Raw genomic sequence first — 18,014 nt, forward strand, 5'->3', positions numbered from 1 at the left:
ATCCGCTGTATCCCAGAGGAGCTGGCCTCTGCCACTGGCCCAGAGAGGATCCTGGTGAAATTTACAAGGCTGCGGTTCCCATTTTGTGGGATTACAGGAGTCCTTTCACCCACATGGCTAGTTTGGATTTCCTCCCAGCACAGCAGCCTTGCATCTGTAACATCGTAGTTTAGAGCTGCAAAGGTGAGAGTTCCAGGAGGCAGGCAAAAATGGTATGCCCTTTATAACCAAGCCTTATAGATTTCCGAGCATCACTTTTCCATCCTGTGTTGGTTGATTTAATTACAAAGCCAGCCAGTTTCCCAGGGAGGGGTACGTGCCACCTCTTGACTGGGGAATGGCATTGGAGAGGAATGCACGGGTGGGGGAATATCATTGCAACCATTTTTATAATCTGCAGAACTTATGTCTTTAAAAATGATCCAGGAGTTCCCGTTGTGTGTGAACCCAACTAGTATCCGCCAGGATGTGGGTTTGATCCCTGGCCTCATTCAGTGGTTTAAGGATCCAGTGTTGCCATGAGCTGTGGTGTAGGTCACAGATGCAGCTCAGATCCCACATGGATGTGGCGTAGGCTGGTAGCTGCAGCTTCTGTTCAATCCCTAGCCCTGGGAACTTACATATGTTGCAAGTGCACCCCCCAAAAAAAAAGGGATCTAGTAATTAATCTATTTATGTATGTGCTTTTTCTTACTAATAATTAAAGAATAAATGCAGTTGATAGAAAAGGGTGTTCTGCATTTTGCAACCCCCAAACTCCCCCAAATAAATATTTTAGCTCTGTCAGCTAATATTTACCTCATTCCTACCCACTCCCTATGTAAATCGTGATGACTCAAGTGGAATTCAGGTTAGTATTTGAGTGATTAACCTGAAATGCAATATTTTGAAGTTGTTCCATCCTGCGTTTGTATCATTGCTACACTTGTCACATAGGACAAGCAAATTGCCTGAAGCATATTCACAGATATTTAGAACATCTTTGTCTTTCTCGGAAAAGGACATGGAAATGTGAAAATGGTTTTTCTGATTAGGATTGTGGACACTACATTTTTGTTTCTTTTTGAATTTGACTAAGGTTATACTTTGCCATAAAATTGGGGGAAAATGAGTTGCTAACATTGTGTGATTTGCTCAGCATTCTACACTAACTTATTCTCCACCAAAGATGAGGTTTCACTTCTGGGTGCAAAGTGAAAAGGAAAGCCTATAATGAAGAGTAATAGTGTCGTCAGTTCTACTGGTTAGATTTCATATTTTTTTCCCACACTGAAGGTAATAATTCAATATTTTTTTAGACTTTTTTCCCCATGAGGCCAAAAACTATGATTCTACTCAAAGATTTATGTTCAGCATGCACTGCTTTTCTAATTACTTAATTTGATCAATTACATCTTGACTAACAAATTGTGGGGGTTTTTTGGTGCTTAGATTTATGAAAGGTACCCCAAATGCTAACATAGAACACTGTTATCTCATTTTTTATTCAATTATATGGAGTTTATCAAATTTTGTCTGAGTTTTCCCATGAAAGAAAGAAACTTTCAAAGGCATTCTGATCGTATAAAAATCCCATTTTTGTATCTTATTAAAGTTATCTTAACATTTGGCCTTGTAGAGTTATCAGTAAGCATTGACAGTTTGAAAGGTCTGCCTATAATGTAATTGCATAAAAGCTGGATCGCAACACAGTTTGGCACAGAACAACTGGATTCTAACTTTTTAATGGTCTTTTCTGCATCATTCTGATTAGTGTGTTAATAAACACTGTCCATCTTATTTTAGCATCACTAATTCCATTGATAGGACTCCTGACTAAGCCACTTACATGCAGTCCACTTTAGGAGAACCCGAGTATGTCTTGTGGACCAGACTCCAAGGAACTGAAGTACTTCCCATGCGCTAAGGTTATGGTTCTGTCACAGGAAGAGTCACAGCCATTAGTGAAAACCACATTTCAAGTTTAAAAATGTTAAGATGTGAAATGTGGAGGTTTGATCATGAGTTTTAAGTATGTCAAATAGCACTTGCTTTTAAGAATTCATGATCCTTGTACCTTGAATTCTGACAATGGGACGTACACTAAGTAAAAAAAAATAGATTATGGTTTTAAGAGACATATTTTTGTTGACATGTTTATAAAGAATTGTGATTTCTAGTTAATTTTAAAAAGTGAACATAAAATATTTTTTCCTAATTTTTAAATTGACACACACAAACATACACAGACACACAGGCACAGACACACACACACACACACACACACACACACACACACACACATCTAATAGTGCCTGGTTAAATTGATGGAAAGTTCTCTAGGAGTAATATGTAGTAAACATAGGAAATTAGATAAATCTGAATGCGGAAAATAACATTACATTCCAAAAATCACATTAAGCAATAGGTTAAATTTTATATTTAAACTTACACATTAATGAGACATATATGCTAACATTTCACTTCTTCTACACTTGATAAAAGGAATAAATGTATTTTTTTTTTTGCTTAAAGTGTTTCATTTTTTATCCTTAAAATTTTTCATCCAAATCCTTTTATTTTGAATATTCAACTTGTCAAATTAAAGGCTGATAGGAATTGTATTTTTAGGATAATAGGCTATTTTAGTAACATTTATGAATTTTGGCTGTATGTTCATTGTCAACATATAGAGCATTATTTTGAAGAATGTTATTCATTTTATAAACATTTTAGAAAACTTCAAACTTGTAATGGTAAATGTTTATAGGTTATAGTTGAGCTGCTTTATTTGTTTTAGGTGTTCACATTCATGTTTGCTTTTTAAACTACTAAACTTAGAGTACTTAATTAGGAGTTCCCCATTATGGCTCAGCGGGTTACCAACCCAACATAGTGTCTGTGAGGATGTGGGTTCAGTCCCTGGCCTCATTTGGTGGGTCAAAAATCCAGGGTTGTCAGAAGCTGCGCGGTAGGTTGCAAACGCGACTTGGATCTGATGTTGCTGTGATGTAGGCTGGCAGCTGTAGCTCTGAATCGACCTCTTTTCCTTACCTGGCAACTTCCATATGCCATGGGTGCGATCGTAAAAAGAAAAAAGAGTACTTCGTTAGTAAGTACTCTGAAATATCAACATATTGAAGCAAATTCATGCTAAAAACCTGTGAGCACTAATATACTTACTCCAGACCTTGTGCTGATATGATGTGGGACCCTTCAAGAAATCTCTACTCTTAGTCAAGACTGATTCATCTTTATTGAATGCAGCTTAGAGTATGTAGTAAGAACTGCATGTCTTAGTAATCCAAAAACAGGTAAGTCTTTCCAAATCCTCCAGGTTGCAGGTTTCCTGCGCTTTCAATGACATTATTCTATCTGTTGTTTAGAAATAACAACAAACACATTTTCTGATGGAACGGTAGAAAATCTGAGACATGACTCTTATTTACTATCTGATTTGGCAAAGTAACTTTCAGCTCTTTGTACCTCGGATTCTTTCCATTCATTTATTCACCCATTCACTGCTTGCATTATGTCTCTATTAAAAACTGCATTGAATTTTTTGTTGGACTCAAAAACTCAATAATGTGTAGTTGCTAACAATCACTGCACTATCCACCCAGTAAGCCAGTTGTACAGTTAAAATGGGTATTGGGAATGAAATCACTAAAGGAAAAAAAAAATTAGAATTCATATAACGGGCTTTTAAAATCAAATGACTCTCTGTAAGTGAGCTATAATAAAATAGAACCTAATAATCAGAATACATTAAGCAGTTGGTCTTGAAACAGTTGTCTGTCCAACCTTTTAAAATTCTGTTAGTTCTTTGCTGTTTACCAAGACAGAAATCTTCAGCTCAATGCCAAAACATTGCAGTTTAGTCTTTTGGGTTATTGTTGTGATGACATTGCTGGCCAGGGTAGTAAGAACTTTTTTGCCGGAGTTCCCGTCATGGCTCAGTGGTTAACAAATCTGACTAGGAACCATGAGGTTGGGGGTTCGATCCCTGGCCTCGCTTAGTGGGTTAGGGATCCTGCGTTGCTGTGGCTGTGGTGTAGGCTGGCAGCTGTAGACCCCTTCCCTGGGAACCTCCACATGCTGCGGGTGTGGCCCTAAAAAGACCAAAAAAAAAAAAAAAAAAAGAAAGAAAGAAAACCTTTTTGTTACAGCATTTTCTTGTTGCCGGGGAGATTTCTCCCTTAAACCACTCAAGCTTTCTCTCTGCTCATCAGTCTGCCGTGGGCAGGGGGGCTCACAGGAGGAAGTGTAAGTATAGAGGGGAAACTCCATATACAGTCCTCTAGAATGCATGCAATTAAATACAGTATTTTTAAAAATCACGTCTGTTTCCATGCCTGAGAAATAACAATGTTGACAGTGTTATTATCAAGCACAAAGGCATGATATATGAGAGGCAACACAGTTGAATGGAAAGAAAATTATACTGGGAGCTTTGAGACTTCTTGCCCTGACATCAGAGTGATGTTGGAAGCATGATTGTTTTGACACGGGAAGACCAGGAGGGTGGTCAGAAAAGGCACTGACCTGAACAAAGAATAACTCCTGCGTATTTGTCGTGTTTGCCTTAGGAAATGGGGAAGTGTTATGGAATAAGGTGACTTTGGTTTTTCTGTCTGGAACACTGGTCTCCCAGTTTCTAACCCACAAATCCGTTGGGTAGATTGGGTTTATTTTATAATTAAAAAAATGAGTATTTGAAGACCTTAATAGATTATGATTAAAATGGCTTGCAGGCATTCATAGTAAAAGAGAGTGGATCCTCTGCCAATTGCTTGGGTCACTCTTGAGAAGCCAGCGCATTCCTTCCCATAGAGGGCAATCCAGAGGCCCTTAGAACACAAAGCTAATGTGAAATAAGGAAGCACAGGAAATTATACACCAGCCCAAATTAGTTTTAAGGCTTCTGGACTTAAGAAGTCTTGTGAGTATGGTGTCAAACCATTTTGGCAGTGGCCGCCAAGAGAGGGCATTGGGTAGGGAAAAAAAAAAAAAAAAAAAAAAAACCCAAAAAAACTAGATGTTCAATTTTCCAGAGATTTCCTGTGTTTATTATTGTAAGACTGTGATTTATTAAAACTGTCTTACTTCTTCAAGCAGACCAAGATTTCCTCTGTGCTACTGAGGCTAAGATATATGGGGTTTGTGGAAAGAGTCTGTGAATGAGACAGGGTTATAGTACCCGGGCTGCAGTGTTAGTCAGAGCTGATAGAGCGTTTTCACCCAGGGTTGTCAGGAAGCGCTCTAGTCCCATTTTTTCCCTCATTGCCAAACTTATGAATGTGTTACCTTTAAGAGGGGTTACTGCTCCAGTTGAGTTTTGAGTTAGAGGGTCTGGAACCACATGATTTACATTGCTATAGTCATCTGTGGCATGTCTTGACGGAATTGCCCGTCCTGTGTCCATCCTTCCTGTGGCACTCTTGCATCAAGTACCATCAGTGATGTCTCCTCTGGCCAGTGGAGATGGTAGGCACGTACGTCTGACACTGTCTGCTTATTTTGAAAGCATGTGAATGCTGTCCTGGGCAATGGTGGGATCAAAACCCATTCTTCCAAGATGTTTTTGAAAAATTACTCAGCGAAATGTATTAGGGAGAGGAAACAAATGAAGGTTCTAGGTCCATGCGTGTAGATCTGTTTCTTGGCAAAATTCACAAAGGCTTATGAAGCAGAGGCCTTATAAAAATAAATTACCCATAAATATTATGGGTATACCAAGAATAAGACATGCCGAACTGATCTCACTTGTTTCTCGATAGTGTTTCTGGATTTGTAAGGAAAAGAATGACTGTTGACCCCATGGATCTTTATTTCAGATAGATCCTGAACTATCTTGATGAGATTGCTAAGAACAAGATAAGAAATTTCAGCAAGGCTGATAGTTCCTGAAATCTTATTTTTTTTAATCTGTGGAACTTTTGTCACCTTGGTTGAAACTTTACTTAGAACTTCAATATAGGATACAAACAGGAACGTTACCGTAAGTATTTGTATAGATGCCTCCCAAGGGGCCCTGCAATGTGCTTACCTGATCGTGCGTTTTAGTAAAATTTATAAAAATCAGGTATTTTTGAGTTACTTTTCTTAAAAAGCCTCCGTCCCAAATTGTAATAATTTCAGACCCCCGCGAATTTGGATTCATCTTTGAATAAAAACAAAAGGAGGCTGACCGTATTGAAGCAGGGGTGAGGGGCTCAGATGCATCTATTTGGCTTCCCTCCAGCCCAGTGGCGGCCTTTGTGACTGAATCCACTGTGATTCCCAGACTTGTGGATGTCTGACATCTCTTGGGAAGTTTTGGGACCCGTAGATTCCCAGGTCCTTCAGCAGAACAGAATCAGAATCTGTGCGGATGAGTCCAAGAACTCTGTAAAATTTTTTTTTAAAGAAACTCAAAGAGTTCTGATGATAAAACCAGTTTGGGGGACCTTGGATTAGGTGATAAAACATGCTCCCCAAACTCTTCAGCCTGAGGGGTGGATCTTTTTGGGAACTGTTCCCTTGACATCGTGATGCACAAACACTTTATCAATGACTAAGACAAGGAGAGAGAAGACATGGAGAATGTTTTTTGTCAAGGAGGAGTTAGAGAGTGTGCTTTACAGTGAGACAGACTTGGGTTCTTTACACCTCTGCCTCCTTCTGCTTCCGCAGAAACCATCTCTCTTATTGGGTTGTTGAAAACGTTTAAAGAGATAATGCACATAAAGAACTCAGTACATATAGACCTGCCATAGAGATGGGCAGAAAGTAAATTGGCTTTTATCACTATAACCATCATTACTAACAATAAAATCTTAGAAGAATTAGCAGAGAAAAAGAGTCCTGATTCAAAGTGGATTGAACTCAGAGTGAATGCAAACCAGAATAAAGGGCAAGGAGAGACTTCAGTCAATTCAACAACCATTTATTAAATGTCCCTTTTTCTTGATGTCTCCAAGGAACTAATGCTTTAGTCAGGGAGAGAGATGCATAAGTCAATGTAAATTATACAAATTTGATAAGAGTAACTATATATATAAATGCAGAGAGAACTATGGAGGTAGAAAGGCGTGTACATCAAGCTGGTTATTGAGAATGTCTTATAAAGGAGTTTTTGAGGTGAATATCGTGAGTATTGGAGGATGAAATAAATTGACTAGACCAAAAAAAAAGGAGGAATGATACCTCATTAAGAGAGATTTTCTTTTCTCTTGCATCACTGATGAAGATTTTTAAAAATTATTGATAGGTTAGGGGAGAGTATTTCAGTTTAATAACCCATAATTGGTAATGTCATGCTAAGATGTAATCTAATCCTTTGTGATGTGTAACCTTATACACATATACGCATTGTTTTAGAAGGATTACTGTCTTTTTGAGCTCTTTCTGGTGAAGATTTCGATATCTATTCTATTATCTGTGATTTTCATAAAAAGTAAAAGCAAAATTATGAATTATGTAGTTATAATTGTATATACTGTATATTGAACATATTTCTGTTAGGAAAGGACTTTCCCTTAATTTAGAATTGGTGCAAACTGATTCATTCACTTACAATTTTATGTATGTGCTGTTTGGAACAATTTTCTGTAGACTAGCATCTGACTCTGTATATTTTGAAACTTGTTTCTCTTCAAATATTTACATACCTCTGGTGCCAGGTATCATAGGACATGATGGATATGGACTCTTGGCTTACCTCTGGAGTGAAAATTTTAATAGGAGGTATAATTGAGAACTCTATTTTATGTATGAGAATATTTATACCAATAATCTTGAAGAGCCCAGCATTGTGAATTCTCCCAAGTGGCCAAGTCAGTGCCTGTATTCACACAAAAAGAAACATAATATAGCGACCTAAATGAACTAAATGGTTTTCCCATCTTATGTCCATTACTTGAGGACCATCACAGGAGACTGACTTTATGGTTTAGAGCAATGCTTTGTATAGTTGTCCTTTTGTTTTCTCTTCTCACACTTCTTCACTGCTCCAGAGCAGTAAAGGCTTCTTGCTACCTAAACATATCTCTCAAACCCATCTTGTCCCTCTCCAGCTTCATGACTATCTAGATCACTCAGATTTTCTAACTCTCTTATTCTCTTTTTCCTACCACTTAGCAGCTTTATCCTTCTACTTCATCCATCATGACAAGAAATCAGGTGCAGGACTCCTGTTAGATGGCAGGGGAGGGAAATAATTTGAGCTCTTTAGCAGGGGAGCAGAGTGAAGGGAGGAAAAGTAGGTAACATTCACCCATTGATGATGCTTAACTTGGTCCTATTGACTGGACCAGAGCAGAGAGGAAAAAAGAGAGTCTTAGATTTAGGTTACAAGATCCAGTGGTAAAAGAGGTGGTCAATTTGTATAATTCTACAGATATTGCTCTAAGATGGAGTATCTTAACATTTTGTCTTCCATGAATTTTAGATTTTACTCTAAACACTTCTGCCATTTACATATACAGTGGAATATTACTCAGCTATAAAAAAGAATGAAATAATGACATTTGCAGCAACATGGATGCAACTAGAGATTATCATACTAATGAAGTAAGTCAGAAAGAGAAAAACAAATACCATATGTTCTTACTTATATGTGGAATCTAAAATATGACACAAATGAACATATTTATGAAACAGAAACAGACTTACAGACATGGAGAACAGACTTGCGGTTGCCAAGGGGGAGAGGTGAAGGAGAGAGCTGGACTGGAAGTCTGGGGTTAGCAGATGCACACTACTGCATTTAGAATGGATAAGCAATGAGGTCCTACTGTATAGCACAGGGAATTATATCCAATCTCCTGGGATAGACCATGATGGAAAAGAATATTAAAAAGAATGTATATATTTATGACTGAGTCACTTTGCTGTACAGCAGAAATTAGCACAACATTGTTAATCAGCTATACTTTGTAAAAAAAAATCATGGTTAATAAAAAAATAAGTGAACATCACATAACATGTTCATTTGGAACTAAACAAAATTTACTCAGGGAATATTCTGTTTTCTCTATCAACTGGTATCTGCAAGAGAGATAAAGGGTAGTAGATACTTACACATATCATTTAATTGGAGTTGAAAATGGAAGAATGAATTTTATGAATTTAAAATTAATTTTTACATATGTCACTACATCTGAAGAATTTTAATAAATATTAATGTTTTAAGTTTTTGGCTTATGAAACCCTTTCCTTTTACAGTACACTAGAAAGTTTAATTATCATAGAAATTATGAATGTATATATGAGTAGTTTTTCTCTATGAATATTTAAAAAAATTTCATACTGTATGAATGATTTTGCTCCATTAGACTCTATGAATATTTTGCTCCATTAAAAAGCAGACCCCTGAGTTATTTACATTTGGCCTAGAAAAGGTTTAGCTTAAATATTTGTCATTATTCTAGCTTAGGTTGCAAAGAAAAATATTTCTTTATCTGCTCCATAGAACTTCAGATCACATGGTATTTGTATTATTTTATATTTTTGATGTATACATACACACACGCACACGCACACCTTCCACAACTAGCCTGTGTGTTGTATATGATGGATTGCCTCTGCTTCTTTTATCTATATCATAATGTTAGATGTATACTAAGTGTATAAAATATTGAAATGAATCAATATTCAAATATTGAAATGCATTTTAAAAATCAATTTTTAAGGTCTCATGATAGTTAAAAATTAACTTTTGTATTTCCACAATGGCAAGTTGTATAGCCTATTTCCAAAATACATACTCTTATACATTATCTTTTTTTATTGTTCATTTACAATGTTGTGCCAATTTCTACTGTACAGCAAAGTAACCCAGTCATACATATGTATATACACTCCCTTCATATGCATTATCTTGAAATTCCAATAATCTCCAAGAATTTGGATGAGATGAGGACACTGAACAATGCTCAAACCATATTTTAGCCATTGCTGTTGTCTGGAGAACACATTGGAAGCCTAAATGTTTAGGAGAGATTGCAGTATTCAGATAATGACAAAATATTAGGGAGATGTCTACATGGGTATAATGTGAGGTGTTCAAAATGATCACCCTGTGATAGAGTTAGTAGCAGGTAAAATAAAATCTCTAAATATACACCTATTACAGTCTAATTTTTGTGACCCTTTCATATCTTTAAGATGCTTGCAAATTATTGCACAAATATTGTGATTATTTGAATCAATATCAAAGTGTGGATACCTGCGAAATTGATTCACCATGGTGTAGCCTATTTGGCTGGCTAGATAAATATGGCCATTCCCACACCATGGCCAGGGGATGGCAACTCATGTTACCAACCAAATAATGGGGATTTTTATTATCTTAAATGAAAAGTCACAGCAAAATCTTAAAAATATGTTAATTCAAACCAGATGTAGAAAGGTTTTGTTAAAATGTCAAAATAGCCCTGTAAAGGAATAGTTCCTTTATTGTTTGAATAGTAGTTAAACTTTAGACATTAAAATAACATCAGGATTGAAGTATAACATAAACTCCCTAAGAGTAAAAAAATAAAGTAAACCAAGGATTTTATACTTTTAATTGAAACCTGCTCTATTTTATTCATTGTAATAAAATTATATCCTATCATGATTTCCTAAAGCTCTTTACATAATTGTCTTTATTGACCAAACTTAGAAAATGGTTATTTCTTAAATGACCTCATTATATTGTGGCTATTTTTAAAAAGGAAAATGTTCTGATTCGTTGGATTCTAATTAATGTATTTATCATAATTTCATTAAAGTATCTTCAGTGATTATCAAAATTTAGCTTTCATGACCTAGGAATTTGGTTACTATCATCTCTGCTCATTTTTCAGTTTTACCGCTTAATAATATGCTAAGTCACTGTTTCGTTACATACATTTCTATATAATGATTCAAGATTTTTGTTAAATTATTTGTTGAGTAAAATAATCACTTAAGGGTTAATATGACCTATATTTCTTGAAGATTCAAATTTGTCTTGTCCCCTTCATGCTGTGATGTGCTGCCGTACTTTATTCTCTAACGTAGAGTGGTTAGAGAAGCACTCTTTATTGCTTTCTGTTATCATATTAATGTAAATGGGTCTAAAATATTTAAACATTCTGTATTTAGTTAGACCTGAATACTAGTAATATCAATTAATATTATTCTCTAGTAAGAGAGTGTTGTTTTAGATTTCATTACAATATCCTAAAACTAGTAGTAACTTTGCTTTTCTTTCTGATTGACGGAGATTAGAATAGATGCTCTAAATTTTTTATGATAGTTTGTGAGTACATATTTACGTGTATGTGTGTGAGAGTCAGAGACAGAAAGACAAACAGAGACAGAAGGACAGAGCTCACACTAGCCTCAGGCAGAAAGGCTAAATTCATGGATGTGTAATTGACAACTGTGTTGAAATCTGCACAAACGTTAACTATTTTAAAAAGACACTATAAAGAGTGAGGATTACAATTCCGAGTAAAGTCACCTCCCTTGTACCACCAGCCACTGTGTCCTATTAATTTTTTTCTGGGAATTCTATTCCCAGTGCCATTTCTCTGCAGTGGAACTTGTCACAAGTTGAGTTCCCACTGTTGCCTGAGAATTCCCATATCGAAGATACAGATTTTGGTTTGGTGCATATTTTTACAGCTTTCTCCATGTTCGTGTTGTATACTTTTCATTATTTATATATTATTCCTAAAATGTATTGCTCATGTCATAATTTATTATTCTTCATTATGCTCGTGTCATAGCTCATGGTGATGTCAGTGGTAATTTCTCTACGTGGTGATTGCAGAATTTGATTGTCAGTTATTGCTCTAGTAGGCTAAACTATAGACTTGGTGGCAAACTGGTAAATTTAATATTTTGATTCAACGTTGAGGTTTTTAAGAATAGTTTCATAGAAAATGTAGAAAAATAAACTCTTGGCAGGAGGAGTTAAATATTCCTGTTGTGTCCTCTATTGTATTTATTTATTTGTTCAGGTTCTGAGAACAAGTAGTAATTCCACGATAGAACTAAATAGGGTATCATGACTTTTACTAACTAAAACCAGTAATATGTCAGGATCTCAGCTTTGTTAACTTATTCTAACGGACACGTGTAATTTACACCTTACTATAAGCATTGTAAAATTTCATACGTTGAAAATTATTTGGAGGTAACATTTTCATGTGGAAAGTAAATGCTTAGCCTGTGGCCTTTTAAACTCTCCCTGCTCTCAGGAGTATTGGAGGCTCCTAAATAAAACGAAGAGACTAAAGATCAGTCAAGTGTAAACCCCAGAGTGTAGCATTCCTGACTATTAGTCACTTGACCAGATCCTGCTACATGAGGACGTTAAACCCAGATCTAGTTATTATATATTTATGACATTGAGTCTTTAGCTACGTTGGCTTGGTTTTGCAATAGTCAATGCCAATACGTTTAATAAACATGAATACATTAAATAATAAATACCAATATGTTGCAATACCAATAGCAGATGTGTTTAATAAATTAAATGTTAATTTATAGACTCCAATTGCCTGTATAATCATAAGCTTCCTGAAAAAGTAAAGTCATGCTTGACAGATTATTCAGAGTCCCTACCTCTGCATAACTATTGTGTGTTTAAGATGGCTGACCACACGGAAGTGATGAAGGGCATTCGTCAGTATCCAGGAATTCGCTATCCTGTCCTAACTCCGAATCTCCAGGGTTTTCACCGTGCTGTAAGTGTGCTACTAAGTTTTCTAAAATTGATATGCGTCTTGTTGTAGAGATCTTTACAAAGTTAAACTGGCGTGATATGTGACTTCCTGGTTATCCAGCGTAAATAGTATCACTAATATATTCACATAGGGACATGGAGATCCGTGAGCTTGCAGCATTGCTGCCATCAAAATGCTCCACATAAATGGCTCTTCCAGCCTCATCCATCAAGAATTAAAACACAGACCTGCAATTATCCATTTTGATGAAATTCTTTTGAAAGTGCATTTCATGCCTCCCTCTCAAAAAAAGTAATACAGAATAAAACATTCTTAGTACAATATTATAATTATTAATATTATTGTAGTGGATAATTATGTTTGTCACTTTTGGGGGGTCAGCTTTCTGTGGCTGTTGTTCCCACCATCTACATGACGCCAGTTGCTGTCATTGGCACCACCTCTGACAACTTTCCTTATTCATCTTCTGGTTTGTTTCTTCAATCTATGTGACTTAGAAATTTATACACCGCAAAGCTTTCATGATTACACATACTAGAAGAATCAGTGCCATTTTAAGTAAAGGCTTGAAGTGTTATGTGTGCATGGCTTTACTGTAAAAGTTTGGCAGTGGCTAATTTTGGTGTTAATGGATGCTTTTTGCTTTTGTATTTGGGAATGTGTTGCATAAGTTGGAAATTGTGGGTGCTCAGTTGATGTCTCAACTGTTAGGGTATCTTGTGAAACCTCTTTTGTTGGATTTGATACAGTTTTGTATCTCATTGCAAAGAAAGAGGCCTCTTAAGAAATTGTAAATATTGCTGGCATCCAGGTCCTGACAAAGTAGGGAATGTTCCCACCGTGAGAAAGAAATGACAGGATACCCTCAAGATAACTTAGAATATAGTAGGATAAGGCTTGGCTTAGGAGTCAGGCAAGGCTGTGTTTTTGAACGTAGCTCCAGAACTTTGACTAGCCTCTTTGAGTCACAGTTTTCTCATCTATAAAATCAGCATAATATTTAGTTTAAAAGATAGTGGATTATAAATAGGATATGCAAGAGAGTTCCTGTTGTGGCATGGAACAGGATGTGGGTTCGATCCCTGCCCTTGCTCAGTGGGTCAGGGATCCAGCATTGCCCTGAGCTGTGGTGTAGGTCGCAGAGGCAGCTCGGATCTCTGTGTTGCTATGGCTGTGGCATAGGCCAGCAGTTGCAGCTCCGATTTGACCCCTAGCCTGGGAACTTCTATATGCCACAGGTTCGGCCCTAAAAAGCAAAAAAAAAAAAGCAACCAAAAAGAAATAAGACATGCAAAGTGCTAACAACAACCCCAGCACATAGTAGGTGTTCGATAAATAGAATTTTAATTTTAAAGGTTAAAAATTTATTTTGTATGAAGGAGTGGAAGCCAATTTTTTTTAAACGTTGGAGGAAAGATGACGTTTTTTTTCTTAAGGTATTTGTAGGGTATCAGAGAGAAAGGGGAGTCTAGGCACAGTGCTAGAGATAACTGCATAGAAAGTCTTAAACATCCAGCTAGAAAACTAGGAGGCTTGATATTTGAAAAACAAGCACTGGGGAAGCCTGGGGGAAAGAGGAAAGATGGCAAAAGGGACAAGCCGAAAAACTTATAAGGTCAACATTTGGGATTTAAAGATTGGTGAGAAGATTAAGGCATTAAATAATAAGAGTTTGCTTGTAATAGTTAAGGTAGGAAACAGTGGAAGCCAGATGAAGAAGCAAAATCTAAATGATCACTTGGAAAACCATTTTTTATGTTGGATTGTAAGAAGAGAAGACAAACAGAAAGCATTTATCATCCTCTATGTTAATAATTGTTCAAAAAGTGATGTTTTCCATAAATATTAAGAGATTTGATCAGAGTGCTAATATTTTCCAGAATTAGGGTAAAAATATTTCTGGGAGTTCCCATTGTGGCTTAGCAGGTTAAGAACCCTACAGGTGTCCGTGAAGATATAGGTTCAATCCCTGGCCTTGCTCAGTGATTAAGGATAAGGTAGTTGCTGTAAGCTGCGGTGTAGGTCATAGATACAGCTTGGATCTGGCGTTGCTGTGGCTGTGGTGTAGGCCTGCAGCTCCGATTTGAATCCCCAGCCTGGGAACTTCCATATGTCGCAGGTGCAGCCATAAAAAACAAAAAATGAAATTCCTGAGCATAGCCATTAGGAAAGGCAAAATTGGGGTGTGTTTTCTGTGCCTCACAGATATGTGCGTGTTGGAGTGTGTGGAATTATTCTGCTGTCATAAAGTATTTGGCCCGCTGAGAGAAATCTGATTTTAAATTCTAAGGACAATGTTAGAGAACACAGGTATTCCTTTACAGGGGAGTTAATGTGTTTCCTGCTGCTATCATTTATTTTTTTGAAATTATTAGCTGTTGCCTTTTAATTATGTTTTTCAGGTTGCTGCAGGAGCCACTGAGGTATCAGTTTTTGGTGCCGCCTCTGAATCCTTTAGCAAGAAGAATATTAACTGTTCTATCGAAGAAAGTATGGAGAAGTTTGAGGAGGTCGTTAAGTCTGCAAGGCACATGAATATTCCAGCTCGAGGGTACTTGTGGAATCTAACAAATTCCCTTTTTAATATTGAATTTTATTGGAGTATATGGTTGACTTCCAGCGTTGTATTCATTTCAGGCATACAGCAGAGTGAATCAGTCACACATATGAATATATCCATTCTTTTTCCCATATAGGCTATTACACTCCTAAGGAGATTTTCCTGTGCTATACCGTAGGTTCTCATTAATAGAATCCCACAAATTCTGTTTAGTTCAGTAATGTCTATTGTTAAAGCTCCGTGTGAACTATCTAGACATTGTTTTACCACATGTAACAATGCACCTAGGGTATCTTATTTGTACCGTGTGTGCTCAGGGCCATCATTGTGTATTCATACATTTCATTAACGTCACTTGATAATCAGGAGGGTATATTTGGCCCGTGGGGTGTAATGCATTTGAGATCAGAGGGACTAGCCTGACATTGTTATTCATTTTATTAATTATGAATTACCCAAATGCAGCCACTTTTGGCTCTCAACCTAGTAAGCTATAGATTATGAAGTCAATAGAAAGGTATAAGCCCATAGTAGCCTTTGGAAAGGAATCATACAATGTGTTTTCTAATGAAAGTTTTTTTTAAGAACCATGCTTTTTCTTCAAAGAATATTTTATGTCTGTTGGGAGTTCCCATCATGGCTCAGCGGACCCGACTAGTGTCCATGAGGATGTGGGTTGGATCCCTGGTGTCGCTCATTCAGTTAAGGAGCTGGTGTTGCCGTGAGCTGTGGTGTAGGTTGCAGACATGGCTTGGATCCTGTGTTGCTGTGGCTGTGTCTATGGCCGGCAGCTGCAGCTCTGATTCAACCCACGGTCTGGGAACTTCCATATACTGCAGGTGTGGTCCTAAAAAGAAAAAAAAAAAAAAAAAGGCAGCAGTGTTTTGTGAAAAAATTCAGCAGCATATGTAAAATGTAAAATTCAGGTGCCCTGGGGTCTTGGGTCCCTCCTTTCACCCATTCAGCATCTCTTTCTTTTTTCTTTCTTTTTGCTTTTTAGGGCCAAACCCACAGAGTATGGAAGTTCCCAGTCTAGGAATTGAATCAGAGCTGCAGCTGCCAGCCTCCGCCACAGCCACAGCAACTCGGGATCTGAGCCACATCTGTGACCTACACCACAGCTCAGGGCAATGCCGTATTCTTCACCCACTGATCGAGGCCAGGGATTGAACCTGCATCCTCATGGATACTAGTCGGGTTCCTTGCCGTTGAGCCACATTGGGAACTCCTCAGCTTCCCTTTCTATAGCCGACTTCCATACTTTCTCTGCATGACCCCAAAGCAAAGGGATATGGGGAAGGCGAAGAGAGAGGAGACCTACTTTGGTTCTTGCCTGACTCTAGGCCAGCAGGAGAGCCTCTATTAACAAGCTCTAGACGCCAGGCCCATGTCTGTGAAATGCATTGCCAATCGTTACTGAATAAAGCAGTTGTTACTAAGACACCAGCTAATTTTCTGTTTGCTATAATTATGGAGATATGATAAACATGCCATATCTTCATAAATTAAAATTTAAAACGTTTGTAAGAGAAGGCTGAGTGCTGTCACTGGGTTTTGACATAGGTTGCCCTTCCTTTGGTTGAAGGGAGCAAAGTTCACTTTCGTCATTAATGAGAAAGACAAGTGGAACCAACTTTGAGTGACAGTATTAGAAAAGGATTGAAATTCAACCAGGGTCATTTGCAGAGCAAGCAGAATTAGATTACACCATAGTTAGCTCTTGTTGGTTTGCTTATTTTTTCAAACTTATTTTTCCTTTCTCCTTAGTAAATTTCCAGCATGGGTTTTTAAAGATATATAATTTGTTTTGTAACACACACACACATCATGCAAAGCACAAATGACAAAACTGAAAAAAACCAGGATAATGTACTTCCATAGACAGTAAATAAAGGATGTCTATTTGTAAGGCAAAAATTTCTTAACCACCTTCAGAAGGAAGAGATGTACTATCAGTTTCTAAATTCATACACGTACATTGCTGTATCTCTTCCTTTTCAAAGAAAGGGGAAAATGAAGACCCTGTTTTTCTATGTAAGTGTCTAAATATGGAGTGTAGGTTTTAGAGTAAAGTAATTTTCTTTGGAAAGTTGAAAAAACACAAACTCTAAGAAGTCAGGGGGGTGCATGTGCAGTTTGTGCTTCAAATGGGAAGATTTTTTTTTAAATGTTGAAAGGGGGATATGAATAAATTGTTAGTATCAGATTTTATCATTGTAGTTTTTATAAAATAGAATAGGTAACACAGTAAGGCTCATAGAAGCCCTAAGTCCTCTTTAATACTGATTGTTGAATAATTTATATCATCCTATCAGTAAAGAAACTTCTAACCAGGCTACAACTTAAAGTTTTCCAGGCTTTGATAACAAGGATGGGCAAGCAGTGACCTGCAGGGGAATGAAATCAGCAAAGGACATTGGAGACGTCTTATAGAGTTACACTGTAGACAAATGTGGGTTTTCCAATGCAGATTTCCTTCCTTGGGAGCACAAGTCTCCAATTTGCTAAAACACTAGACACTTTTAGAAATATACCTTTGGATGGATGGATGTGAATTCACTCTTGGTACAGCTGAAAAATTTCTTGTTCTCCTCCAAACTTTTACAGAGTTTGAATTAGATTTTATTTCCACTGACAATCTAGATGGTAGGTACTCATTATTAAAAGCCATAGTCCAGTGGGACTCATTTAAGGAAAAGAACCATGCTTAACCAGTTAAACCTGAACTAGATGCTCTGGCAGGTGTTACTATGGCAACAGCAGCATGGACA

The 18,014-nt window shown here is 37.0% G+C and overlaps 2 protein-coding genes across 20 annotated transcripts in view; one reads left to right on the plus strand and one right to left on the minus strand.

The window, feature by feature from the left end:
• The window catches only part of TAP1 (transporter 1, ATP binding cassette subfamily B member), a 682,515-nt gene that overhangs the window by 582,157 nt on the left and 82,344 nt on the right, over window positions 1-18,014 (minus strand). The window lies entirely within an intron of this gene.
• Window positions 1-18,014, plus strand: part of HMGCLL1 (3-hydroxy-3-methylglutaryl-CoA lyase like 1) — a 199,151-nt gene that overhangs the window by 49,227 nt on the left and 131,910 nt on the right. For 16 of the 19 annotated variants that reach the window (XR_014809897.1, XR_014809900.1, XR_014809899.1 and 13 more), the window contains exons 4-5: window positions 12,588-12,683; window positions 15,086-15,234. Coding sequence is in view for 5 of the 19 variants with exons in the window: in XM_084967779.1 (XP_084823905.1) it covers window positions 12,588-12,683; window positions 15,086-15,234 (245 nt within the window). In the remaining 14 variants the exon portion in view is untranslated. The remainder of the gene's footprint in view (window positions 1-12,587; window positions 12,684-15,085; window positions 15,235-18,014) is intronic. The other 3 variants (XR_014809906.1, XM_084967780.1, XM_084967781.1) reach the window with 1 other exon arrangement.

This window comes from Sus scrofa, chromosome 7 (genome assembly GCF_054392235.1).
Source record: "Sus scrofa isolate SSC_HxYL_T2T_F1_AM1 chromosome 7, Sscrofa_HxYL_maternal_Yorkshire_Landrace_v2.0, whole genome shotgun sequence".
NCBI lineage: Eukaryota > Metazoa > Chordata > Mammalia > Artiodactyla > Suidae > Sus > Sus scrofa.